We start from the raw sequence: 27,354 nt of genomic DNA, 5'->3' as shown, positions 1-27,354 counted from the left end.
AACCCGCCCTGCAGTCTGCCCGGCTGCCATGGCGTGACCGAAATCGGGAATAAAACTCCGTAACACCAATGTAGTATGAAGAAGCGGGCATTCTTTATTATGGTGCCAGACGCACAGGGGATAATTCCTCCTAGTGTGCATACCGCAAGGCGTGATAGACAAAGCTTAGATTGCTCGGTTATATACATATGCATTAGCTTTCCTGGAACTAATTCTAACACTTGCTTCCTAATTACCCGTGCGTTTTAAGTCCCTCAGAAGCCCCTCAAGAGGTATTGGGTGGTCCCTAGTGCTTTGCTGAAGGGGTGTTTTTTCTGTCCTTTCCATGAACTCTGAGTCCTTCTTCCACATATGGTCGTGAGTTGGCCCATCAAGTAATCTTGTCACAGTGTGTGGCAAGGTGTGTCGGTTTCACCGGGTGTTGTGACTCTTATCTAGATGGAGATGTCCATAGTTCCTTCTGTCTTGGTTTCGACTGGCGCCAGCTGCTAGGTCGTTTGCATCCCCGTCATGCTCGCAGAGATTACGTCCTTGAGTGCATTCTTGCCTAGAGGCCCCTCACAATATCAACCTCTGATATTCAGTTCACAATAACCTTTGTGCCTGACTGCTCAGGTGCCGATTCAGATCGGTGGTGGCAAGAATGATCCTCCAGCCTTCCTACCTGTGCATCCTGAGCGTGAACCCTCTCTGCTTCTTCCCCAGCCTCAGCCACAACAGCCTCTGCTCCTCATCTCTCAACAACATATTCAAGACCATCTGTATCTCCTTCCACTCTGGGTCATGATTCTCCACAACAGTTTCCAATACCTTCGCCACCTTTGCCGCATCTTCCCCATACATTAGAGCCATCTCCTTCCAAGCCCATCAGCCTGCTACTGAGAAGGGTACTTCAACCCGCACCCACCCTCCTGTCCGACCCACGGCCTGCCTTAAGGGTGCTTGTAGCACTGCCCCCCGTCTCCTAGTTCTTCCTGCTACAGCACTGAAATTCCGACCCCCCTTCACTTTCTATTACTAGCGATAGAACGAGGGGAGATGGCTTCACGCTGCATCAGGGGAGGTTTAGATCGGATATTAGGAACTACTTCTTTACTGCAAGAGCGGTCAGGCATTGGAACAGGCTGCTCAGAGAGGTGGTGGAGTCACCATCCCTGGAGGTATTTAAAAGATGTGCAGATGTGGCCCTTCAGGGCATGGTTTAGGAGACATGGTGGTGTTGGGTCGGGGCTTGGACTTGATGATCCTAGAGGTCTTTTCCAACCTTAGTGATTCTGTGATTCAGCACCACCATTTACACCCCCATATCCACTTGTCCAACTTCCCTGTTTCCACACTGATCGTTACCTCCCTGTAGACTTCCCTGTCCCGGAGCCACTAATCATCCTACATCATCTTCCTCTTCCACCAGCCCCTTGTATTTTACACCTCCTTTTACCAGTACTAAATGCAGAACAACATCATTTGGGCGGTTTGTCCCAACATTGTTCTAAGGCCAAAACATTTGCATCCTTAGTAATCGATCCGAGATCTTTTCCCCTTTTCCAACCGCTGCTCTGCAACGTGAAAAACAAACCCACGTATGGGATCTCATCCCATTTTCCTTCTCTTTTGCAAAACATCATCGACTGCACTATGGTATTATTGCATTATAATACATATTATTTTAATATAGTAGTATTATAGTATTATATTTCAAAGTATAGATCGGCGACCAATGATTACAATGCTCAGTTAACTGCTTCCTTGTGAGGGGATCGAACCCACCCCCACCCCCCTTCCAATGCTTCAGTCAACGCCCTAGAGGTGACTTCTTTAAGACGTTGCCTTTAGACGATTCCCCACCCATGTTAAATGTGACTTCCAAGACAACTATCTGATCCGAACATGCAAAAATAAATCCATATTCTGATAACCACGCCAAAATTCAGAGACCAGTCAAGACAAGTAGCCAAACTGGGGACTCAAACCCCATTCAGTGGGACTCTAACCCGCTTGGTCAACTTTGGGGACTCGAAGCCCTTTCCAAACCAGGCAGGGGACTCGGACCCCCCCAACAAGAAAACATCCTTGGCAAAGTTCTTCTTCTCTTAATAACTGACCAAAACAACTATTACAAGCACCGGTACTTAAAACCAAATTATAACTACAATTTCCAATTAAACAACCTTTCCCCTCCTGCGCGGGCAGCCCTTTGGCTGGTACGTGAGGCATTCACGCCAGCAAGCGCCTCATTCCTTGACCTCTCGCCGGGCCTCGAACCCAGCGGCGGGACTCGAACCCGGGGCCCTGACTGGCGCTCCGGGCGCGCCCGTAGCAACGTGCTCGTCCGTCGGCACGCGGCCGCAGCGGGGCGGGGCCAGAGAAGGGGCGCTGCGGTGGTTGGCGGGGGGCCCTGCCTGTCCCCGCCTGGCGGGCGCCATTGGCTGAGAAGCCGGGAAGAGGGTGGGCGGGCGCCTGGGGGAGCTCCTGCAGAGCCCGCGCGGGCCGGCGGGCGGGGCCAGTCGCCCTCTTGTGAACTGAAGCCGGGCCCTTCGGCCTGCCCTGGGCTGGGGCCACTTGCGGAGCCCCCAGGGGCGGCGGGAGGAGCGCTGACAGGCTGGGCCTCCCCTCTCTAGATTCAGTCTTGGGAATGCTTCCTATCTTCCTCGTTTTTAAGAAAAAAATGGCATAGAAGTTGTAACATTTTCCACACGCTCCCGAATTCCCCTCCCACAGCGTGGAACGTCTTGAGCACCCCACTTTGGAGACAAATCTTCTACAGTTCTACAGCCATCTCAATTGCCACATCTTTTAGATTTATTTGTTCTTCCTCCCCTTCTTCTTCTTTCTCATGTTTGACTTTTTTTTTTCTCTCTGGTTTCACCTGGGGCTTTCCGGTTGTGCCATCTTCCCATGAACCTGCACTCGATAAATGCAGGTGTACGCTGGGTTTCCCCAGTTGCTCTTCACAAGAAGTTTGATAGACGGAAAGGCTCTGGGAAGCGGCGCGTTCTGTGAAGAAGAGTGGGAAAAGGAAACGGGGGTGTTAAGAGCGGCAGTGCAATCACCCCGTCTTTGCATGCCGGCCCGGCTGGGGCTCGGTCTCCCTTCCCTCTGCCCCTTCCCGCTGCTGCTTGCTCTGTGCTGACAGGGAGGCCGGGGAGGCGCTCCTGCGCGTGGGGCACCTGGTGTGCAACCCCGCCGAGCTCCCGCTGCCTGCTGTGCCTGCTCTCCCCCTGGCAGGCGTGAGAGCGCCGCGGGAGAATGGGCGTGCTATGGTGGGAGGAGAGGACACTGTCCAGCCTGCCAGCAGGCCGCAGCATGGAGCGACGGTGCTGCCCGCTGCCTCTCGCCACCAGGCCGCCCTGTTTCTCCACGGCACAAAGACGCTGCTTGCGTGGAGTGGGCGCACGTGCAGCTGCCTCTGCTGAAGGCACCGGGCGCAGCCAGGGATCTCTCGGGACTCGTGCTCCTACGGGCCTGACCCTGCCCTTGCTACCCTCTTGCTACCACCACTGCGTGCTACTCAGCCCTCCCAAGCCCGCAGGTCTCTCTCTCATGACGGTGGCCCGGGCCCCTCTGCCCAGGGAGAAAAGAAAGCATGCGTGCCCTTCCTCCATGGACTTGTAGGCAAACCTGCTGTGCTCCCTGGCATCTCGTCCCCGTGCGTGGAGCGTACCTTCAGAGGGAAGGTCTGAATAGCCTCTTTTGCCACGTTGTACGTGAACGTCCCAAGGAGAGTTTCCTCTTCTCCGTCCGCATCCACTCCCTCAGGGGCAAAGCACAAGGAGAGCTGCTCAGACTCATCCCGACAGAGAGGCAAGGTATGCGCTGGCTCAGCCCTGTTATCCACCCACCCTCTCCTGGGGCTCGAGCAGCAGCCTAGCACCGGGTATGGTGGAGCTCAGTCTCCGCTTTGAGATTTGGTCAAGAACCCAGAGGTGCTTGGCCAGAACAAACCTTAAGAGGGATGAAACCTCTCGAGCCCCTGAAGCGTCCCGCGAGGGCACTGCAGTGCTCGCGAGAGATCAGGACACAAACCCCAGAAGATGCACAAAAGCAAGCAGGGCCCTGTCCTGGCTTTGCCCCAGGGCCAGATGCCCGCCAGAAGGGCCCAGCAGAGACTTACAAAGACAACGACGTCTCTGGGGGCACTGATGACGGTCCCAGATGGAGACACATCTTTGGAGATGTGCTGCACAGTGACGGCAGTCAGATGGACTCGTGCTGGCAACCTGATGACCACCTGGCCCTGATGCCCTTGGAAAGGCCAGCAGTTTCCTGGGGAAACATCCGCCTGCAACCAGAACACGACAGCAATGAAGTGTGAGAGAGCACTGGGGCCAACACCACTGCCCATGTAGCTCGAAGCATAGGCGCCAGCATGTCTGTGGGGCCTATTTCAGCTTGAAAATGAGGCGCCTGTGAGGAACTGGACAGAAGTAGGAGGCCCCCTGCCCTGCCTGACAAAGGGGGTCTCAGTATTAGGGAGCAGAGGAGAAGAGTGGTTACGAAAGCATCGTAGTCAGGCCCGCGCAGAAACACGTCCCTGCCCAGCGGCTCTGCAGGGCACCCGCCACCTTCCGCCCACAAAAAGGCACCGTTAGGGGTGAGTGTGGAACCAGGGTCGCCAGGGAGGAAGGCTTTCACCCAGCTGTGGCAGAGGACTGTGGGCAAGATGCAGCAGTTCACCTCTGTTCACCTCGCCAGGGGAACCACGGATCTCTAGCAAGCCCAGCCCTGTGTGAGAGCTTTGGTGTCCGGAACCTGAGCAGCACGGTGGGCTTGACCAGTACCACTGGCCTGAGGGGAGAGCCCCTGAGGTCAGTCCCCAACTTCTCAGGAAGGAAGGACACCTTCCCTGAAGATTTCTGCTACGATACCTGCAAAATAGTCTCAGGAGGCTTGGCAGCGCGGAAGAACCATAAAACCCTGCAGCCCCAATTCTCTTGGCAGTCGTAGGTCTCGGAAGTTCTCTGCCTGTCAATGGTGGCACCTGTAAGGAAGGGAGAGCAGATGACTGCTAGAGGCCGCAGACTAGAAGGGAGCTGGTGCTCAGGAGTATTTGTGACGCCGCCGTCCAGCTCCACGTCTGTCAGTCCTGTCCTCATCACCACGCTGGGGGCGGGGGGGTGCCCAGCTGCACAGAGCAATGACGGCAGCCCCATCCCTGGTGAGTGCTTCTCTCACAGCACCACGAGGAGAAGGTCTGAGGGCTCTGGGAGCCTGCAGGCGCCCACGAGCATGACAGCAGACCAAAGCTGAGGGCTTGGAGCATGAGCAGCAAAGGACGGCCCAGCCATTCCCTTTGCAAATGCAGCGCAGAGGAGCAGAGCCCCTCCATCAGCACAGGAAGACGTGCGGGGGCAGCGCCAAGGGCACCTGTGTGGAGACCAAGGGCTTGACTGGGAGGGAGTCTGAGCGACCCACTCTGCCACAGCCTTGCTCTTGGACCCCGTGAAGGATTTAAGCTGCCCCATTTTGGAGAGCAGCGCCTGGAGCACGGGCTCCTTTGGGGAGTGCTACGGGCAAGCGCAGGGCAAGGACTGGGCTGCTTGTGTCCATACCAGAGCTTTCCAGGGCCCAGTCAGACATCTCGACGTAGGCACCCAAAGCCTTCTTGGACGCTGCCTGGTTCACTTCCTGAGCTTCCTGGGAATGCCAGAAATCAACACAGAAAAGGACCACATCAGCAGGCAGTGCAGCATGGCTCCTAGTGCCCGCAGAGGCAAAGGGTCAGTGTCAGGAAGGCAAGGCAAGCCTTGTCCACAGAGCTGCAAGACTCTCTGCTGCTGGCGTGAGCCGTGAGGACTAGGAAGATTATCTGTGGCCATGGCCATGGCCATGACCCCAAGGTGTGCTGATGTGGGTCCCCACACCACCGTCCACACCCTCTGTGCTCTCCAAGTCAGGAGGGGGAGAGGCTCAGGCCCTGTAAGCCATGGCTGGTGCTGTACGTGTGCCTGGGTCCCACCACCGCCTCAGGAGCCTGCTCAGAGGAGCCAGAGGCACCAGCGCACCTAGGAAAGGCTCTCAGGAGTCCTCTGCTGCCTGAAGTGGCCTTGTTACACCGGGGCTGGAGAGGGGCCTGTGCAGTGCAGAAGCTCACCCAGCAAGCTGCTGGGGCAAAGGCTGGGTTGCTGCAGTCAGCAGTCTGACCCCACCAAGAACCCTGAAGAAAATGTTCTCAGGGGTTCTGCCCAGCCAAGCCTCCCTCCCCAAAATGCAGGATCACCTTCAAACTGCGGATCTGTGCCCTCAGCCGAGCCACCTCCTCCAGCAGAAAGCGTGTCTTTTGGGTTTCCTCCGCCACCAAAACGGGCAAGTTCCTGCACGACAGGAAAGCCGATCTGGTCAGAGAGCGGCCCATCGCCTCTGGGGAGCATCTGAGCTCAGCAAGAGGAGAGAGAGACACGTGTGCTTTCCCTGCTTTGCCAGTGCTTCCCTTCCGCACCAGGCTGAGCAAAAGGCAAAGGCAGGAGGGAAGTACGGGAGCCCTGGCTGTTAGGAAAGTGAGTGCAGGTAGCACGAGGTTGGCTGACGCTTCTGCACAGAACCAGTTCCAGCTCAGGAAACCTCTCTTACCACAGCATCTTCAGGTTTGCCGACGACACACGTGTCAGCTCCTGGGAGGGAAAAATGCTCCATTAGAGCATCTGCTACCAGAGTTGCCGCGGCTTCCCAGGAGAGGCTTCCCTAGGAAGGCACAAGCTGCCGCTTCTTTGGGTCAGCCTGCGTGGCAGCAGCACAGCCTGTGATTCCTCCAGCCACTGCCAGCAACGAGTCACTGACCTCTATCAGTCCCTTTGCCTGCGTTGTCCACACCGGCAGCGAGGTCGCGCAGTAAGCACCAGCTGCAATTCACATCACCGAGAGACGGTTATTTTAGCGGAGTTGCTAGCCATTCCCCTGCAGCTGCGTTGTCGCCTGCCTGGTGCCCTGGGGCTGGGCAGCAGGTGAGCTGAGGAGGTGGGGAACGTGGGGTGCAGAGAGAGGACGCGCCTCTGACCGGGAGCCATCAGCCCAGGCTTGAGGGGACTGCGTAGCCGTGGCCTTCAGGTGTGCTCGGTGCCCCAGAGCTACTCCCCATTTCCCCTCACTGCTTCGGTGAGCACCGAGGCTGGGCTGCATGGGCTAGGAGAGGTACCTCTCCATGGGTCCCCCTGCACGGCCCCTCCCGTCTGGGAATCCCCAGCTCCGGCTTGGAAAGAGCTACGCCCTTCTCTCACAGACTTGCAGACTAAGCAAGCCATTTGGCCCAGTGGCCAGAGCAGCAGCACAGCTGGGAGGCTACCAGTCTTACCGGTAGTCCAAACGCCAGTGCCAGTCAAGGACCTCCTCAGGACGCACCCGCACCACGGGCGTTTCACACATACTGGCCCAAAAGGAAAGCTGGCATCCAGCACAGCCAGGCTGTGTTTGCTCATGAAAACTCACCCAGAGCCACTGGGAGCCACAGGAAGAAGACTTTCAAGAACCTCTTGCTCTGCGGGCCCATCTTTTGCCTGGAAAAGAGGGAGTCCTGTGGCTGTCAGTGCTGCAAGTCTTGGGCAAACCCCCTCACCCGTGGATTTCCCTCCTCAGGCCCTAAAGCCATTGCTTTGCACGCCTGCTACTGACAGAGAGCTGACAGATTGGCGCCCAGCACGAACATGATTTCTGTCCACGCTGTTCAACGCTGCCGGCAGATCTTCCCCAAACGAAGGGCTCCAGGAGCACCTTCCGAAAGGGAATGAAAATCATGCAGGGAAGTAGAGGGGTTGAGCAAATGAGGACTGCTTTTCAGTAGTCCTTCTGGTGTGGACCTTGCTCTCTCTCTTTGGCTGAGAGAGCAGGCCTGTTCTCACTTGCAGTCACACAGATTGCTCTTAGGGGTGTTTCTCCGCACAGCTGGGAAGCGCAGGGGCCTTGTCTGGCTTTCCTTCCAGACCTGTGTGGTCTCTTGCCAGAGCTGGGGAAGACCCTTGCCCTGCGGAGGCTTGGCTGTGCTCCTGAGCTTCTGGCTACACGGCGGTTTGTCCTACTACATCTCCGGGAGGGTTCTGGGGCTCCGGCAAACGCCTGGGAGTGGGGCTGCCAAGGGGCTTTGCTCTTGGCTCTCCCCGAGAACGGGCACCGCACAAACTTCGGCGCACGAGCAGGAGCCCCGCGCTGCTGGGTGGGGAACACCCTCTGCTCTCCCCCTTGCTTGGGGGAAGGGACATTCCCCTTCTCCCCCCGTCCCCCACCACAGCAGAAACAGGTAGTACGTACCTGGCAAAGATGCGCGTGCTCAGCAGATGTCTCCACAGGGAGACAAGGGCACCTGCCGGATGCCAAGCCAGGCTGAGGACCGCCCCTGGGCAAAAAAGCAAGAGAAAAGTTAGGCCTGTCTCTTGAGGTCTCTTCTCTAGGATGCCCAGCCACACGTGTTTGAGCTCCCTGCGGGAAGGCGGGCACCCAGTCCTACGCACTCCCTCCCTCCCTGGGGCAGCCTGCACTTCTCCTGCCTCTCGTGACATTTGGCCAGAGCTCTGGCACAGCGCAGCTCTCCAAGTTCACCCCAGGGGACTTCACAGCAAGCAGCAGTGCTGAGCTTACTTGCAATTCCTGTGGCCTTGTTGCGCCACTTGGCAGGCCCTTGCGTGGCAGAGCAGGGAGCTGAGGTAGAAGGGACCATCACCAGCTCCAACTCCATGCATAGGTTCCTGTGGGAGGAAAAAGACAAATGCCGGTTGCCCACCATCCCCACGCCACGGGAGCCGAAGCGGGCAGGAGCAGCCTGAGCAGAGGCCCTTGACAGAGGACGGGCTGTCCCAGCAGCAGCGAGAGAGGGCAGCACAGCCGGGCTACTTCCAGGCCCTCGTCCCTCTCCTTTCCCCATCCTTTGCTTTACAGGCCTGCAGTGGGAGAAGAGGAAGCAAGCTGGCTGCAGCAGTCCCCCGCCTCGGGACGCCCACCCGGCAGCACAGCCCTATTCTGAGCCCGTCACTCCCTGCTCCCTGGCACCAACTGCCCCTTCGCAGACACCTCTCGGTGACTGTCTGGGGAGAGGGCACAGGCTGCTGTCCCCCATCGTGGGCCACCCACCTCCTCCCTGGTCACTGGCGTTCTCCCGACCCCTCTCCTCCCCACACAGCTGCCCCACCACAGCCAGGCAGGTCCCTGCCTCAGCATCCCAAGGGCGGGGGCAGTGTCAGGTCCCAGGGGCTGGCCTCCCTGTGCAGCAACATCTGCCTGTGCATCAGGGTGGGCTCTGACCCCTGCAGCACAAGGCTACCCCCTCCCCAAAGGCCCCTGCTGCACACTGGCTTCTGACGCCACTGACTACATTGGGCCACGGCCCTGCTACCCCCCCAACCTGACGCCCCAGGCAGGAGCAGCCCACTTCATACCTGCTGGCCTGGCAGCAGCTCGGCCCCGCTGCCTCCCCTGCCAGCTCTTGTCTGGCATTAATCCCAACGGAGCCTTTGGAGGCCCCTTGGTGTCTTCCCTGGGGGGCCTTTCTCCTCGCCATCTCTGGGCCAAGGCAGGCTCCCCGCTCAGCTCTTCCCCCTCAGCCCCAGCAAGCGTGGCCTGCCCAGGCAAAACCAGCTCCAGTAGCAGCCACGTGCCTGCCGCCTCTCAGCAGGAGCGCACCTGCCCGGGCAACAGCCACACACATCTGTGGGCTCCTGCCCCACGCGCCACAGGGCTGTGCGGGTGGCCAGCTCTGAGCTCACAGTGGTGGCTCTGACGTCACACTGGGGCTCCCCAGGGCTGAGCCGGGAGGGGCAGAGCGGCTGCTGCTGTCCCAGGCGCTGGGAGCCCGTGCCTGTGGGCGCGCTGAACCCTGCCACGCTCCCGTGCCAGGCGGCTGCCTGGCCTGGCCTGCCGGGCAGGGTTCCATCTCTCCTGGGCACCCCCGGGAAACCAGAAAGGGTGCTGGAAAGGGGGCTTTGCTCTTGCCCCACGAGACAGCCGCTTCCAGCAGCGGTTCTCCTCTCGGAACCCTTTTGCGGGCCAAGAAGAAAAAGGGCCAGTAGACCGGAATGTGCTGTCAGGCGCCCAGCGGTACATCTGGTTAGCAAGGACTGTTTGTTTTCTTGCCCCTGCTGGTTCTGCCTGGGACATCCCAAATCCAACAAAAGTGGGACAAGGCTGCTGATGACCTTGTCAGCTCCACAGCCACTGCCAGGATGGCTAGCCCTGCTTTCAGCCTGGGCAGCTCTTCCTTCTTTACCATGGTAAAGGCCTGTGGCAGTGACCTGCTCCCAGCACAGACCAGTCCCTCAGCAGGCCCCGTGCTCCACCAGACTCACTCTGGCCAGCCCTCGAAGGTGGAGACAGTGAAAAGCGACATCATGGCTGAGACGATGTTGTCAAAGTGGAGGTTGCTGTGCAACCAGACACGCTTCTGTAGCTCAGTCTGTGTGGGGTCCCCATCCACGTAGCTGATGCGGCAGAAGCGATGCAGTGGTCACCAGGCAGGGCCACCGTCAGCCCACCCGCTGCAGCACTGGCCCAGGGCTCCTTGGTCCCTGGGAGTGGGAGATTGCCCTGTGCTTGTTTCTGATTTGGTGAGGGAGAACAGCATGAGGCTTCGGCTCCACTTTTTGGATGCAACATCCCCATGCAGGAACACAAGTGGCCCCCTCCCATCCCTGGCCACTGCCCTGCTGGGGCTGAGCTGCAGACAGCTCTTACCTGCACTCCTTCTCCGTCATCTTGGATGGATCTGTGCATCTATAGAACTTGCCCTGCATTTAACAGAGATCAGAAGAGGCTACGATTTTGCTGTGACTTCAGAAGCCCTGGGGAGTTCTGACTTTTTCACAGCCCACAGTCAGTCCCTACGCTGCCTCTGTGCTAACTCTGGCCCCTGCCTCTCACCACCGCTGGCTTCCCTGCTTTGCATGCCAATGCAACCCAGTTCACAGGGTGTTGCAGGAGCCATGGCAGACCTTGGGGTCAATCCCAGGCTGAGACAAGTAAATGTTGCCTAGTGTTGGGAACAAATCTTCCAGAGCCCTGAGCTGAGACCTACCTAGTTCATCCTATCTGGGAGCCAACTATTTGGAAAATAGGGAAGAAAGCAGTAACCCTAGAATTAACTAAAAATTAAGGTATGCTGACAAGTCTGCTCAGTCTGCAGGGTGTCCTGAAAGCTCTCCCCATGCCAGCCGGGAATTTAAGCTCAATTATTAGAACAAAGCTGAGCTTAGCCAGAGCCAGCTCTGCCTTGGAACAGCCAAGGCCCCGAGAGCAAGAGCGGTGCTGTGAAAAAAGGAAACAGTTTGCATCCAAAGCGCAGGGGAAGTCAGAAGCACTTGCTGCCTTCAAAAGGGGAAACTGAGGCACTAAGTGGGGTGAGGCAGCCAGACCCCTTACATGTGCTGTCTGGACCTGACAGTATCCTGGGTGTTTCCTGCCCTCCTCCCACTGCAGGGTCTTCTGCCAGGAGGTCTAGTGCAGGCAGGTCTTCTTGCGGAGCACAGATAGTACAGCCTGTGCTGACCTCAACACTGGGAGACATCATCCCCAAGGGCTATGTCTAGGATACACCTGAGCAGAACATCTCTCCTGCCCTCCTTAGACACGTCTCACCTTGAAGAGCTGGACCCCGATGCAGGCAAACATGAACTGCAGCAACGTTGTGACGACCACAATGTTACCGATAGTCTTGATGGCCACGAACACGCACTGGACCACGTGCTGCAGAGGTCGATGATAGTGCACACATGAGCATGCCTGCTGCAAGCCCCTGCTGCGTGTCCCACACCCTATCACTGCACAGATGGGCCCCAGGAAGAGCGGAAGCCTGCTGCGAGCAGTGGGATGGGGCAGACCCCTTCCACGGATGGGGAGTGGGAATTGGTTTCCTGGCACCGCAAACCCCGCAGGGCATGATTCATGCCACATAACCTCTCATGAGGACTCCCACGGACCGAGGACCCCAGCCTCAGGCTCCCTCTTACCTTCAGCCCCTTTGCCCTGTTAATGGCTCGCAGAGGCCTCAGTACCCTCAGCACCCGGAGAATCTTCACCACTGAGATGGCACTGGACCTGAGGAGGAAGGTAGAGCTGCGATGGGGCGATTCCCCTGCCCAGGCCAGCCTGGCACAGCCCCACCAAGCAGCCATGGAGGCCAGGCTGGGACCAGGGGGTGAGGCGCAAGGGATGGCAGAGACACGCGTAAATCGCTAAGCCACCACCCCACATAAGGCCAAGGGACACAGGCAGCTGGAGAAAGCAGCTCCAAGGTGAATTCCTACCCAGATCTTCCCTTTTGACACTCAGGAAGTTTGCCTCCCTGCCTCCCAGTTGTCCGTGCCCTGTCCCCCTAAGCATGACCTCATGGACACTAACACATGGGCTAATGTCCGGCCCGTGGGCTTGCTGCTCCTTCTCTATCCAGCACAGAGAGCTGCAGCACCCCAGCTGCCCTGCCAGGCTAAACAGACCAGTGCCCACCCTGCGAAGTGTGGAGGTGCTTACTCGATTCCCATGGAGATGAGGGAGACAGCGACCACCAGCAAATCGAGGATATTGAAAGAGTTCCTGCAGAAGGAGCCTTTGTGCAGGAAAGCACCATAGGCTGTCATCTGGGGAGCAGAAGGAGTTAGGAGAGAGGCCAGGCAGGGCTTGGGGACATGGTCCCTCCACAGCCCTGGGGCGGACAAGGCATGAGGGGCTTCTCACAGCTCCATGGCCTGAGCGCCCTATCCTGCTCAGGCCTCTGCCTCTGCAGCCAGGCAGGAAGCTGAATCCTCTATACCGTACTGGCTGGAGACAAAACACTTCCCAGTCATTCAGAGGTCATAAAGAGGAGAAGAGTAAAGAGCCTTGGAGTGGGAGCAACATGCAGCAGCTGCTTGAATTACTGTTTTACTCCACAGGCTTCCATTGCTTCCTCTTTCTCAAAGTTTTTGTTAAGGGCATGTCAGAACTGAAATGCTGGTGCCATGGCCCATCTGTCCCTGTGCCACAGCACAGCTGACTTGGCTGCCTGACCTCACTGGAGGGACACGTGGCCACTGGGGCAGGTGAAGCACCACCTAGACTGCATGAACTCTGGGGACACGAGGATCAGCCAGCACGTTCGCTTCACTGGGACCTCAAGCTTGTGCTGAAAGAGCATGAATGCCCATGGCCAGAACAGTCTATACCCATGCGCTGGGTCATGCACACAGCCAGGACCACGGGGCAGAGGGACTCACCTTCAAGATTATTTCAACTGTGAAGACAGAGGTGAAACCAATGTCAAAGTATCCAAGAATCTGGGGACAGAAGCACCAGAGCCAGATGAGATTTGGGTGACATGAAATGCTCCAGTGTGTTCAAACAACCTGGCACTGTGGTTTTGCCCCCCACTCTGTGGACTGGGGAGCCCATCTAGCTCAACAGAGCCTGCAAACCCAGTGCCAAGAAGAATCCTGAACTTTCCTCAGCTTTGCTGATTCTCCCCAGCGCCTGACCCAGCCTGCAGCCTGGGACCACGCTCTCCGTCTCCAAGTGAGCGAGGCTTGACCTGATTCACTCGAAAGCATCTGATGCCCAAAAACACTGAGTGCCCTGGGAAGACCCCCCAGTCCCTGCTAGACACTGCACGGGTGCAGAACCATTTGTGCCTTGTGTGGCTAGACCTGTGGCTCCCACTGCTCCATGCCAGCAGCATTTCAGGGTGCTGCACACACCAGCGGTCCAGACTGGAGACATCCCAATCCCCAGTAAGCCTTGAACCAAGGTAATCTCGCACTCCCTGTCAGGTGGATCTCTTCACCCAGAAGTAAACTGAGACATGGAGGAGTAAAAACTTGTCCCAGCTGTGCCCTGAACGGACAACAGAACCAGGCTCTTCTCCCAGAGTGTATTGCCCTCGCAGAGGCAGGCGTGAAATCACAGCTACCTGCCTAGGCAAGACATCTGGCAAGCGGATCTCTGCCTACCTGGGAGCTGGGTGTCTCCATGAGGTCTCCCCCACCCATCCCAACCCTTCACAGCTACTTGGGCACCTGGTTGCGGAAGGACTCGGCCCGGATGGGATCCTCAGCTGCCAGCGAGATGCTGCTGAGCAGAATGAAGAGCAGAATGAAGTTGGTGAACCAGGTGGCATTGACAATTCTGTGGCACAGCATCCGAAACCTGCCAGGGACAGAAACGGCATGAGATGCTGTGAGGGGCCAGAGGGCCACGGTAGCCTGGAAGAGGGTTATGGCTAAACCTTGAGGACAGGAAGGCCCAAGGCATGAAGGGATGTCTGTGCCAGCCCTTCCACAGAGAAGACCTTTCCCAGTGAGCTGGCTCCCTTCAGAGCCAGCTGTTACACACCAGCAGGACCCCACTGGGAAGGGTCGGTGCCAGAAGTACCTGGGCCAGGCCTGGCTCCACAAGGCAGGGAGAAGGGTCAGTGCCTACTTATTGGTTGGGCTGAAGATGAAGAAGGAGCTGGCTTCAGGCATGGGCACGGCCTTCTCTTTCAGCTGTAGTTCTGCGAGTGGACGTGGCCGAGGACTCAGGGGGATTTCAGGCTCATCTTCCTCATCATCACCTGCAGGGTGGCCACGAGGAGGCAAAAGGAAAGAATCCCCCAGAGACAGAGAGGGAATGTGACCTTATGGACAATCCTCTGATCCTGTGATCCTTATTTGGCATCTGTGCCAGAAGGACCTCAGTACCCCGAGGCAGGCAGAGGGTCACCACATCCTTTGCTCCTCACACAGCCAGGGTGCTGGAACCGTCCCTCCCTAGTGCCTCCCCAGCTTTCCCTGACACGGACACATCTTACCTGGGAAGTCTGCAGAAGGGTAGGGGTCTTTGATCTCATTGACATTGGATTCAAATTCGTCCACTTTCAACTGAAACAAGGGAGAGACAGAGAGGAGGACATGCAACCGCCTGTGCCAGTATTGCTGCCAAATGTTGCACGTTGGCCAGACCCTGTCATCTTGGAATTCCGTCATGTGGGCAAGCAGCGTCTCTGCATTTGCCCTGTACAGCACCCAGCACATGGAGTCCTGGCAGGGTGAGGGGAAACACCTCAGGGATGCTGCAATCTGAGCAAAGAGCAATACCGAGAGGATGGGACAGGGGAATGTGTGCTGGCCAAGAACCTGGGGCCAGGCACCTATACCATGGGTGGAATAAGACATGGGGTGACTCCTGGGTGAGTTCCCATGGGCATCTCTGGAAAATGAACAGGGAAGTAGCTGCTGGCCAGATGCTTATAAGAGGCAGCTCAGCACACAGTCAGCACAGCTGTACAGAGGGTTTTGCATTCAGGGGCTGCTGGTGTGGACGTAACGGAGGTATGGGGTGCTGCTGACCTGCTCTGCTCCCCTCCACACTGGTGTGCACCAGTGCCCGTCTCAACCACTGACAACTACAACTGGCTGTGGCCAAGGAAATGAATCAGAGGAAGAGAATCCCCAGCAATGGACCTTTTTCACCAGGCAACATGTCCTGCCTGGGCCCAGAGAACCCCCATCACCAGAGGATGCTACAGTGAGGAGCGATTCTGGCCCAGAAGAGTCCAGACGCAGGCTGGCTCCAGGCCTTTGTCAGTTCTGGATGGGGGGACGAGGAGCCTGGTCCCCCACCAGGAGCTCCCCAAGGCTCAGCCCCACCAGCACTGACCTTGGCTGTTGTGGGAATCCCTTCTCCCTTCATTTTCTGCTCAAGCTTCTTTGCCAGCATCTGCTTGTCATCTTCAGATTTCTCTGGGTAACCTCTGAATGGAGAGGAGGGGAGAGCAGGAACTGAACTCTGGGCAGGGTCACGGGTAATGCCGTTCTGTGCCCTTGCACCAAAGCACCTGATCTGGGAGCTCCCGCTGCCAGGGACGACAGCACTCACCTGGACATCTTCCGCCGCTTGCGTTCCTCTGCTTTGGCCTTCTGGGCTAAGGTCAGGCTCTCGGCCTCAGCCAGGTTATCAACTGCAATGGCCAGGAAGACATTGAGGAGGATATCTGGAGGGACAGCAGTAAGGGCATTAACTCGGTTCATGTTTGGAGGATGTGGCCAGAGCTGCCCATGGTCTCCAGGGTGCCCTGAGAAACCTTCCTGGAGTTGAGCCCTTGAGACAACCCTGGCTGGTGATCCCTAACCCTACACCCACCCTTGCAAGTACTGAGCTCTGGGCTGGCCGCCCTCTCTCTGCCTTAGCTCAGTCCCTCCAGCTCAGTCCTGTTACTGCATTGACCGATGGCTGAATCTGTGCCTGCCAGTCATCCAGACCTGCCCCGTGGGGTGCTTTCCTCCAGACCCCGGACCTCAGCCACTACCAGTGCCAGCCCTGAAGCCTGTGGTATGATCCCCTGCTGTTCAGGACTGAAAAGCTTAAGGCAAGCACTGAAAAGCTTAAGGAAGCTCCCCTTCCCCCCCTGCATAGCCCCGTTTAGCTGATGCTATGGGGCTGGGTACAGGGAGCCTGGGCCTGGCTTCGCAGGCAGAGGATACAGTTCCCACAAACAAAGAGGATGATAAAGTAGATGCAGACCAGCATGCCGGGAAAGGATGGGCCCCCATAGGCCATGATCCCATCGTACATGATTGAATTCCAGTCCTCTCCAGTCAGGATCTGTGAGCAGAGCACAAACAGGGACTCAAGAGCCCCTGCAGCAGAGCACGGCAGAACCCCACAGCTCAATCCTGCCCTCGCGGCTCCAGCCCCAAACCCTCACGGCCCCTAGAGCCCCCTGGCCAAACCCCACCTCCCTGCTCCAGCCCTGCACCTGCACTAGTGCTCGTGACCCCAGTTGCACTTACCTGCTCCTGCCTCAAAGCCATATCACCTCTCACAGCCCCACATCCCCCTGAGCCCCAGCTCGTGCCAGGAGACCCACAGCGCAGGCGAGACTCCCCGCACGCCGTCCCCCAGCCCCCTGCTGCACTTCCCACAGCCCCATACCTGGAACACACTGATGAGGGCCTGGGGGAAGTTGTCGAACGTGCTGCACTGCACTTCCATGTCCTCAAAGTCAAACTTGCCCCCAAAAAGCTGCATGCCCAGCAGTGCAAAGACAATGATGAAGAGGAAGAGGAGGAGGAGCAGCGAGGCAATGGAGCGGACTGAGTTGAGCAGGGAGGCCACCAGGTTGCTCAGGGACGTCCAATACCTGGGGAGAAGAAAGTCAGGAGTGTGTGGGAGGTGAAGGAGGGTGAAGGCTGTGGGCAGGATCAGGTAGGGGTAGGTAGGTGCAGGGAACAGACTGTCTGGTCCAGGGGAATGTGCCAGCAACCCAGCAACGGGGGCTCTGAACCAGCACCGCTCACAGGCTGGGCACTTGGACTGCTCTAGGCAGGCCCCAGGAGGTAGAAATGAAGATCCAGGAGTGGTGTGACAGGCAAGACACCCTGCTGCCTGCACGGGGCACCAGCAGGCAGGATGGGGAAGGGGCATGAGCACACAGCAGGTTGGTGCCAGAAAGAGAAACCAGGAGTACTGGCCCACAGCACCTCCGTTTACAACACCCCGGAACCCAGAGCAAGAGAGGGTCCCCAGGAGACTTCCAGCAAGCCCTGCTCTGTCCTCCTTACCACTCCCAGACCATGTCCTGGAGACAGAAATCCCCAGCTTGGCCTTGTTTCTCCATCCAGGAGAAACCAGCTCTGCTCACGCTGCAGCCCTCCCCAGGGACAAGGCCAGTGATGCCTAGGGACCGCAAGCCCCCAGTACCCACAGAGCTCCGTCCCCAACCTGGTGATCTTGAAGATGCGGAGGAGACGGATGCAACGCAGCACGGAGATGCCCAGGGGTGACAGGCTGCCAAGCTCCACCAGGATGGCCTCCAAGATCCCCGCGCACACCACAAAGCAGTCGAAGCGGTTGAAGAGCGACATGAAGTACTGGCGCAGGCCCAGTGCGTACATCTTCAGCAGCATCTCAGCCACAAAGAGTGCTAGCAGCACCCAGCTGGCATTGTCTGGGGTGGGAGATCCAGTCCATCAGAGCATGGACCTCTTAATCTCAGCACGGCACAGCAGGAGGGGAAGGAGGGCAGTGCTGCTCACCTCCCTTCTCCGCCCACCACCGAGCACTGAGCTGCCGCTGCAGCAAATGCTGTTTTTCAGGGAGCATCACAGGAGAGGAAGATGAGGAGAAGGGTGATGTGCAACTGTGTGCTTGTACGTGTGAGAGTGCGGCTGTACTGTGCGTGTGACTCTATGCAGTGCGTGCATGTATACCGTGCATAGCTGTACTCCGTGTGTCTGCGGGTAGTGTGGCTGCACGCATAAATACGTGTGACTGTACTGCGTGAGTGCAGGCAATGTGCGTTTGTGTGTACTATGCACGTTCAGGTGTGAATGTACACACTCTACCTGTGTTCACCGTGCTCACCCATGTGCCTAAGAATCTATATGCTGTGCTTATATTATTATCATCATTATTATTTTTATATATAATAATAAATATGATTTATTATTATACACACGTACTATGTACATAATAACAAAAACTGTATGCACCACACGTTCAGTGTGCAGCTGTGTGACAGTGCAGTGGGGATGGTGTACACACACTTGTGTGCAGGCTGTGTTTGTGTGCATGAGCAAGCCTGCATGCGTCTAACAGCTCCGGCACCATGTCTGTGTGGCTGCGCACGCACAGTAAGCGTTCACGCATGTCTCCAGGGCAGCAAGGTGTCCCGGGCCCTCCTGCTCCCTCAGCCTCTTTGCTCACCTTGCACCCGTGTCAGCCATTCTGGCTGGAAGTGGTGCTCAGAAGCGATGGAGAGGGTGTTCAGGGCCACCAGCAGGATGACAAGCCAGTAGAAGAACTTGGACTTCACCACGTCCCTGCACTTCCTACGAAACATTCGGTTCCAACGCCTCCACTGACGGCTGGAGAGATGGCCAAAGGGTCAGCAGAGCCAGCCAGTGGGTCCTGCCCGGCCCAGGGCTGTGCCTGCAGACTGCAGAGCAAAGCCACCCCTGCTCCCTGCTCCCTGCTCCCTGCTCCCTGCTCCCTGCTCCCTGCTCCAGGGGCCTTTCCTGGAAAGGGCTGAGGAACGTAACCCTGCCCCTGCCACTTGGTGCATTCACTCAGGCGTTGCTGTTCACAAACACCTCCTGGCTCCTTTTTGGCCTACAGTCACCTCTGGCTGGCTGCTACAGGCCCAGCTCCTAAAGCACAAGACATGCTGCGTGGGCCACGAGAGGATGCTCGGAGCCTCGTCCCAAAGTGAAGGGGTTGTTCACCTTGACGTGGCTTTTTGCCAGCACCAGAGCAAAATTCCCTGTTTGCTGCCCGCAATGTTTGCACCTCCTCCTCAGCACACAGCCCCTGGCTCTCCCCCAGAAACCAGTGGCTGACAAGAAAGCCTGGCCCAGCCAGGACAGCAAGTGAGAGACTGGGCAAGCCCACGTGCAGAGCAGCAGATGGTTCAGCCAGTACATACTCACAAGTAGAGAATCCACTTGTTCATGCCTTCAATTTCATACAAGCTCTCCGTCTCTGACCCTCCTTCATCCGATGGCATCATACCTATGGAGGGGACAAGATCCTGGGCTTTCCTTGGAGCCCTTGGGAGGAACATGTGGGAGGGAACCTCTCCCTGGAGCACATCGTGAAGAGCTTCCCCATCAGAGATGGAATCAAGAAATGCCACTCCAGGGAGACAGCAGTGAGAGGCTGGGCAGAAGGTTTTAAGTGTCAGGTGCAAACCAAGTAGGAGGCACCAGGAACACCTGCCCTGCAGCAAGAGCAGCAGCAACCCAGAGAGGCAGCCCGAACAGACAGCGGTGTGCACGTAGGCTCCCCCAGCGCAAGGCACTCCCAGCACGGAGAAAACTGGGGTCAGTTGTGACCTGAGCAAATGCTGAACCGCAGGAGGTTTGTAAGAGCACTGCTCACAGGTGTGGAAGAGGCGTTTTGTCTTTCCACTGTTTCCCAAGGCTCTTTGCACACATGTATCGGCTCAGCTTGAGGCATCAAAAGTTATTTCACTGGGCAGGGTGGCCTAGCACATACAGCGGCTCAGTGGCAGAGCATCCCAGGCCTTGCTGAGCCTTTGGCTAGACGCTTGCATATTCGCCTCCCTCCCTGAGCCACTTCTCATCCCTCAAAACGGTCAAACAATGGCAAGAAATTCATGCATCTGTCAGTGTGCGAGCTAGTAACCCTGCACTCTGCCCCTACACACAAAAGTGCACGTTCCTCATGGATTCTCACGGCCATTTCAAATGTATTTTGCCAAAGGAGTCCTAGGCCTTGCTAGCAGTCTGCAAATTTTAAAGACAGTGGTTGAGGTGGAGATTTAGCATGAGGGCCAAGTTACAGCTAGTTTGGGTGAGAGTCAATAAAATGATTCAGGAAAGAAAAAAAAAAAAGAGGAAGGTAGCTGTTCTGCAGAAGTCAAAGCTTTTTGTTTCATAGGTTTTCAAGCAAAAGAACTCTTTGTGACTTCTCCAAAGGTCTCCACCCTGCCTCTCTAGGATGCTCAGTGTTAGGAACCCAACCCTGATACTAAGGGTCTTTGACCAAGCAGAGCTGGTACCTTCTCCCCTGGTCCGGTCACTGTCCATGACCTCCGCGTGGGTGATCCAGTCCATGTAGCCCTTCAGATCCTCCTCCAGCTGCTGCTTCTCCCTCAGCTTCTGAAACGTGCCCCGTGACTTGGCCTTCTCACGCTCTTTGGTGAACTCGCTGGGACAAGGCAAGCAGCAGAGTGAGACTCAGGAGGGGGACGGCGCAGGGGTCAGGTACCACAGCCCTGTGCCAGGCCAGTCCTTGTAGAAAGATAAAAGCCTGAAATACCTTATCACTCAGTGCTACCACTAGATTGCTCCAGTGAATTTCTTCTTTCTTGGCCCTGTTCTGTGACGCAAGACCATGGGGACCATCCCCCGATGCCTGATGGCAGGCAGGGTTTCTTCCCCACCACTGGCTGCTCACTGGGTGCTCCTTGCTGCAGGGTGCTGTGGTTGGACAGGCCAACTAACACCAGAAGTTGGAGGCTGTGGGAGTTCTCTAGCCCTGCTAAGGATCAGGGCAAGTGGGGTCTCACCCATCTGCGGGGCAGAAGGCTGCCCCATCCTCTCCAGCTCTCCCTGTGGGGCAGGTGAGCTCATCACATGGCAAGCGAACAGGACACTCTTCTCACGGTAACATGGAAAAGACAGGTCTGCCAGTGCAGGGGGTCCCACTCTTCTCAGTCTTTTTTAATGAATTTCTTTTCTCTCCTGGTATCTGGCTGGACTGTAGATCTGCTGCCCAGCCGGTCTGGCGTTGCCATGTGTTAGTAATAGGTCTCAGGCATTATAACAATAATTAGACATACTAAGCCTCAGGAATTGTCAGGCCTTGTCTGGATTTTCCTTACCTCAAGCATATTTTAGCTATATTTGCAAAAATATTTCAGAAACTTTTGCTGTGCCTGCAACTCACTCTACGATCAGATGACTACAGTCCTGCTGTTATAGCCAACTTCATGCAAGGGTCGGGTGCCTGTGATCTGTCTTGCGGTTTTGAGCTTGTTCTAGTTATATTAATACCCAGTTTGGTTTAACCTTGTGCAGGTGTATGGTTCTCGCCACAGAAGGCGGCTAACAAATCCAAGTAATACAGGGTATAACTAACCCTGTGAACCAACAGAGACGATGAGTGTGAGCCACTTCACACGCACAGGACTGAAACATATAAAAACCACCCTGAGCCTACACAGAACTGAGGAGAAAAGCTACCCTCACTCACCAGAACAACGCACGCTTCCCAGCAACAAAACCAGGATGCTGGCACCCCACCACAGCAATGCATAGTAGGCTGAGCGTGGCACCAGGGATTTTGCACGTGGCAGCTTTAACTGTACTACTATGGGAACTAGCACCGACTGAGTCATTTGGCACAGAAGTGTCAGGATCATTGTAACCAGACTGATGATAGCTCATTGTGGTACTTGGATAAGACTGTTGAAGCATTAATTAGAGTAACTAAAATTCTCTTGGATCCCCTGCATTCCTAACAAAGGTGGTTTCCTTAGGTTGGCCATGAGGAAATCATGTGTGCTCACAAGGGGACAGCAGTGCTGTGGGTACCCGTGAGAATGAGTGTCTCGACCCACAGCCATGGTGTAAAGACTGCTGCTTTGAGCTCCCTGCTCAGCTTCTTTTGCTGTGAGTGCTGGCAGACCACACTACAAACACCTAATATCGTGCTCCATGGCTGTGTTTGCTGACCGCTGCTTGTGCTACAGGGAAAAGATTTCTGTGTTAGGCGTTGAGCTAAAACCTCAGAGAGTCATGGACACTAGCACAAAAAGTAACTCAAGGCTCAGGGTTTCTAAGCATGCAAAAGCAGGGGAGAGGAACAGCAGAGGAAAAGGAACAGAAACTTTTCCAGGCTTCCTTCTTGTATAATTAAAACCAGCCAATGTCCACGCTCTGATAACGCTCACTGATCTGCCGGCAAAGAGAAAGGACGGGGCGGCACTTACCCACTGAGCACCCCCAGCACCAGGTTGAGGACGAAGAAGGAGCCAAGCAAGATAAGGCTGACGAAGTAGATCCAGGGCCATTCATTCCCAATGGCATCATTCACCTGGCAAGGAGAGAGGCAGATGAAGCATCCTGAACACAGTGCCTGCTGTCTGTCTCCCCTTAGGGCTCCCTCAACAGCCTCTGGGAGCTTTGCCCCCCCCTAAAATGAGTGCTTGGGATGGTAGCAGCTAAACCTGACTCTGAGCTCTGCCGCCTTATGACTTTGCATCAGGTTTTTGTGGAGGTAAAGCGAGACCCAAGCATTTTGGGGGCAGATATAAACATCAGCCCCATGCCTAAGCCTCAGCAAGACAGTCTCCCAAGGACTGCAAAACATGGGGTTTTGCCGAAGCACCCACCAGCCAGCCGTTGTTGTGCTCGGCCTGTACCCCTTCACAAAGGTGGGAGCTGGAGCACCCTCCTGTCTACCTGGAGAGCAAGGACAGCTTGAGCAGTGCCTGCAAAGGTGCAGAAGAGGTGCCTGGTGCACTATGGGATGTGCATCACCGCATGAAGCTTGGTGGGGGCAGGATGTCTTTCACTGGCTGGGAGGCCTGGCCCTGCTATGGGGACCTGTGTCCTGGAGGGAATTCCTCGCCCTTTAGAGGGGTTTAGATTGGCTATGAGGGAAAATGTCTTCACTGCAAGAGCGGTCAGGCATTGGCACAGGCTGCCCAGAGAGGTGGGGGAGTCACCGTCCCTGGGGGGGTTCAAAAAAACGTGTAGAAGTGACGCTTGGGGACATGGTTTAGGAGGCCTGGGGGTGTTGGGTTTGGGGTTGGACTAGATGATCTCAGAGGTCTTTTCCAACCTTAATGATTCTATCATTTTATGATTCTCTGAGGCAGGACCAGCAGTGACCTCTGCGAGCTGGGCACCAAGCCGAAGCTGCTGGAGCCTACCCAGTAGAGGACTTCGGTCCAGCCCTCCATGGTGATGCACTGATAGACAGTCAGCATGGCAAAGCCGAAGTTGTCGAAGTGAGTAATGCCGTCGTTGGGCCCCGGCCAGCCGCTTCGGCATTCAGTGCCATTGATGGTGCAGTGTCGCCCGTGGCCAGAGCTGGTGCATGGGGCTGGCTTCTCTGACACCACCGTGGCAATCACATCTGAGGGGGAAAGCCGTGGTGTGAGCAGCAGGTCAGGCCAAGTAGAGCAGGTTCCAGCACTTCCCAGCCTCCTGCAGAAGCTTTCCAAAAGGGGCTTTTCCTTTCACCACCTCCTCACACCACGTACATCACCAAGCTGTGTGCTGTACCAAACATCCTTCAGGCCTGCCACACTCCCAGGCCTGACGCTGGCAAGACCAGACTTCCTGCCACCCGCAGAACCTCTGTGGTCCCCACAGCAGCCACACAGAGACATCTCTGCCGTATCAGCCCCCCGCCACAGCCCCACCTGTCCCGAGATAGTAGCAGGTCTTGTGCATCTTGCCCTTGAAGAGCTCTTGCCCAACTATGGCATAGATGATGATCATGAAGAGGACCAGCAGGGCGATGTGGAGCAGGGGCACCATGGCCTTGATGATGGAGTTCAGGACGACCTGAAGGCCTGCACCGAGGAGAAGGGAGAGGAGGTCAACCACTTCATAAACAGCTTTGGGTGCACCTTGCGTTCCTGTCTGCCCCTCTGACAAGCAGCCTCTGAAATGCCCCGTGCCAAGGGAAGAGGGGCACAGGTTGGTTGGGAATGAAATCGCTGAAGCAAAAGTCCCTTTCTCTACCCACCATAGAGCATGTGGAAGGCCCCAGCAGAGCCACGCACCAGGCAGTGCTGGAGGCTGCTTCACGCCCCTCCATTTGTTCTGGTGCTCTCATCCTGAGCTCTGGGAGAAGGAGATCCCTGCCCTGAGAAACCAGAGCGAGGTCCCAGCCCCTTTCACCCTGGCCACCCACAGGTGCTGACACTGACCCATGGAGGGAGCTACATTTGCGCTGACCTGCAGATCCCCAGTGCTGACAGTTGCAAGCTGTGGGGATGAGCAAGAACCTGTGGCTCCTCCACGCCCACCCTGTGGCTGGGCTTGACCCAGCAGCAACAAGAAACCTGCCCCATGGCCCCCCACCCTGGCCAGGCACAGGGGTTCAATCCACCCGCCAGCTCTTCACGGTGGCAGGGTGCCCAGCACCCACTCGGCACTCCGGACACCAGGCGCAGGGGTCTCAGCACACGAAACGCTCGCAGGGCCTTCACGTCAAAGCCGCCTTTTCCCCCTGAAGTCCCTCCCTGCTTCGCATTGACCTGCTCCAAGGTCATGGTGATAAGCCTGAAAGAGCCGGGGCACAGAGCAGGGAAGAAAGGGGGAGAAGCAGAAGGAAGGACAGGGAGAAAGAGAAGGGCGTGAGGATGGAGACCAAGAAACCTGTGCTAAGGAGTCAGTGCTCTGCAGGCAGGGAAGAGAGGGACAGGACTCTGCCAGCCACGCTCAGCCTGACCCAGGGAACAGCTCTTGCTAAGTCCAACTCCTGGGCGCACTCGTGGCTGGGCACCCCTCTGCGCACTCACCGCTGACCAGCGGGGGGCCCTCCCACCCCTCGTGCCCAGTGGACCCTCTCCCCGTGTGCCAAACCCCAGATGACTCCATGGCACTCCCATTCTCCAGGGCAAGGAGACCTGAAAGGCATTAAGGAGTCAGACAGGAAGAAACAGGAGTGAGGGAGGATCCCCGGGGATATCAGGGCATGAAAAAGGGGCCCGTGGGAGCAGGGCATGAACTGAGACCACAGGTTGCCCCCAAACCCACTGCAGTCACTAGAAAAATCAATGTAGCTGATAGGCTGTGGACCAGGCCTTGGCACAAGCTGGGCACCAGCAGCTTCCCCTCCTTGCATTACCCCAGGGACACGATGGAGAAGTCGAGCACGTTCCAGCCGTTTCGGAGATAGGCATCCGTGTGGAAAAGAAACCCGTAGGCAATTATCTTGAGCATTGCCTCAATGGCAAAGAAGATCAGGAAGGCGTATTCGATCTTCTGGGGATTGGAAAGGCAAGCAGGAGAGGATGCTCCGTTAGAGCAGACTGTCACCTCCCTTGGCATCACCACCATGCACGGCTGCCCCCCCGTGTGTCTCTGGGTCGGCCCCTGCTGCCAACCCTCTGGCTGTGTGGTGTCTCCAGGACAAACCCAGCAAGCCTCAGCTGGAGAGGATGAGGAGGAGGCATCAGTGCTGCCTGCGGGAGGAAGGCTATGGGAGTATGGGAGGGTGGGGCAGCAGGCAGGAGAGCCAGAGATGTGCAGTGCCCTGGGCCAGGCACTTTTGGGCGCTGGGTTGGGAAGTGAGTGGTGGCTTTGCTGGTGTAGTTTGTAAGAGCAGGTTCCCGTAGCCCAGGGATGTGGTCCTGGCAGCGTGCCATTGAAGGGACGCAGGGGATCACGCCGCGGGCCAGAGGGTGGCATGTGGTGGCTCAGCATGCCACCCCTTCCTGCCCAGGGTAGCCTCAGCGCTGCCCGATGCGTGTGGGAGATCACAGATGGGTTGGCAGCAGGGGCCGAACCCAGAGACACACGTGGGTGTGTCAGCGGGGCCACGCCCGGGGCAGCTGACCCCGACTGGCCAATGGCATGTTCATTCCATACCATGTGACACCATGACCAGTATATTAAGGGGGCAGTTGCAGCTTGGGGAGGTGTGGTGTTGCATGTGGTTTGTTTTGGTGGTTCTTTTCCCCCCTACCCCGACGTTTCACGTGTCTCGTTGTTTTCCTTTCCATTGCGTTTTTGTTGTTGTTTTCATTTCAATTATTAACCTGTTCTTATCTCAGCCCACGAGGGTTACCCTTCTGATTCTCTCCCCCATCCCACCGGTGGGGAGTGAGTGAGTCACTGCGTGGGGCTGAGCTGGCGGCCAAACCACCACAGCTTCTTCACGTGCTTTATTCTGCTCCTCGCTATGCAGTGGCTGCTTTTATGTTTATGCAATAAATGGATGCTTTAACTTTTGTCTTTTTGTGAATGTATAAACCAGCTACAAAAGGCATGTTTTAGATAGCTGAAGCAAAAAAAAAAAAAAAAAAAAAAAAGGCTCAAAGTAGCCTTGCCAGAAATCCCTCTTCCCAGCTACGGGGCAGATGGTGGCTCTTTCCCCTCCTATGCCGCAGGAGACTTCATTCTCTCATTAAGTAACTCATGGCAGTGCTATTTTATGTGCTGGTGTCCGTGAGGTTTTTGGGAAAACTCAAAAAAAAAAACTAGGGTCAAAGCATTAGCTTCTCATTGTCTTCAGTGCAGGTACTTTCCCTCTATTTGGGGGTTTAAACAAAACTTCTCATCTGGGGTTTTGGCTTGTGGGTTCAACCCTGGTAAAGGGATGTTTTCTGTCTACCTAAAAATTAAGACCATGCATACATCTCCAAGGGACGTAGCAAGAAAAGATCAGGGGTTGTGGCAGTAAACTCAGTGCAGATGAACCACGTCCCTGCTAGGGGCTGCTGACCCCTGCCACAGCTCCCTAACACCGGGTCCAGCCCGGAGCAAGGCTGAGCACGGGGTCCCAGTAGGCACAAACGTACACACACTCCCACACACAGAGGTGCCGAAGCAGCTATATACACATAGGTATGTGCATATATACACACACATATATATATGACTGGGCACACAGGTTAAGACATACACACTCAGCACTCACAAGAACACAAACAGCACCAGCGCCCTCATCCCGTTCCCCTCTCTGGCTGATCAGAGTGAAGGTCCCTTAGTCCTTGAGTGGGGAAAAAATATATATATACACACACATATGTATATATACGTACACACACAGAGGCGTATAACGCAGCTCCCCCCAGCAGCTGGTCAGACCCTCTCTCTGCCCGGTGGCAGCCCCTGGATCCCACCCAGTGCTCCCAGCACCTGGGCACGCCAGCCCCCGAGGCCGCCCCACTCCATGCTGGCAGACACCCCTCTCTCGCACACACGCGCGGGTCTCAGCTGCCCCCAC

At 56.6% G+C, this 27,354-nt stretch overlaps 1 protein-coding gene across 1 annotated transcript; it reads right to left on the bottom strand.

Annotated features, from left to right (window-relative positions):
- Positions 1-1,649: 1,649 nt before the first annotated feature.
- LOC142067376 (voltage-dependent L-type calcium channel subunit alpha-1S-like) lies at positions 1,650-25,463 on the bottom strand. Its single transcript, XM_075115952.1, has 32 exons — positions 25,252-25,463; positions 24,550-24,683; positions 23,816-23,968; positions 23,321-23,526; positions 22,376-22,479; positions 20,441-20,589; positions 19,347-19,428; positions 18,625-18,785; positions 17,641-17,866; positions 16,852-17,059; positions 16,401-16,521; positions 15,796-15,910; positions 15,577-15,670; positions 14,729-14,798; positions 14,359-14,491; positions 13,956-14,085; positions 13,161-13,220; positions 12,439-12,545; positions 11,919-12,006; positions 11,548-11,655; positions 10,648-10,700; positions 8,563-8,669; positions 8,236-8,320; positions 7,420-7,487; positions 6,775-6,836; positions 6,568-6,608; positions 6,218-6,311; positions 5,550-5,634; positions 4,866-4,978; positions 4,112-4,279; positions 3,662-3,751; positions 1,650-2,994 (listed from the first exon to the last, which is right to left on the bottom strand). Exons 1-32 carry the CDS (start codon positions 25,461-25,463, stop codon positions 2,863-2,865), a joined length of 3,759 nt encoding a protein of 1,252 aa, XP_074972053.1. The 3' UTR covers positions 1,650-2,862.
- Positions 25,464-27,354: the final 1,891 nt, after the last annotated feature.

The sequence above is a fragment of the Phalacrocorax aristotelis genome, chromosome 21 (assembly GCF_949628215.1).
Source record: "Phalacrocorax aristotelis chromosome 21, bGulAri2.1, whole genome shotgun sequence".
NCBI lineage: Eukaryota > Metazoa > Chordata > Aves > Suliformes > Phalacrocoracidae > Phalacrocorax > Phalacrocorax aristotelis.
Note: the sequence above shows the minus strand (reverse complement) of the source record. Positions and strands in the feature narration are given on the sequence as shown.

Bases quoted from the DNA above. Each gene is read 5' to 3' on its own strand.
- LOC142067376 (XM_075115952.1), bottom strand. From the start codon at position 25,463: ATGGTGGTGATGCCAAGGGAGGTGACAGTCTGCTCTAACGGAGCATCC. The intron at 12,007-12,438 runs GTAAGCACCTCC...CTTCCTCCTCAG, and splicing joins CTCATCTCCATGGGAATCGA to GTCCAGTGCCATCTCAGTGG. The intron at 5,635-6,217 runs GTGATCCTGCAT...TGGCATTCCCAG, and splicing joins CACAGATCCGCAGTTTGAAG to GAAGCTCAGGAAGTGAACCA.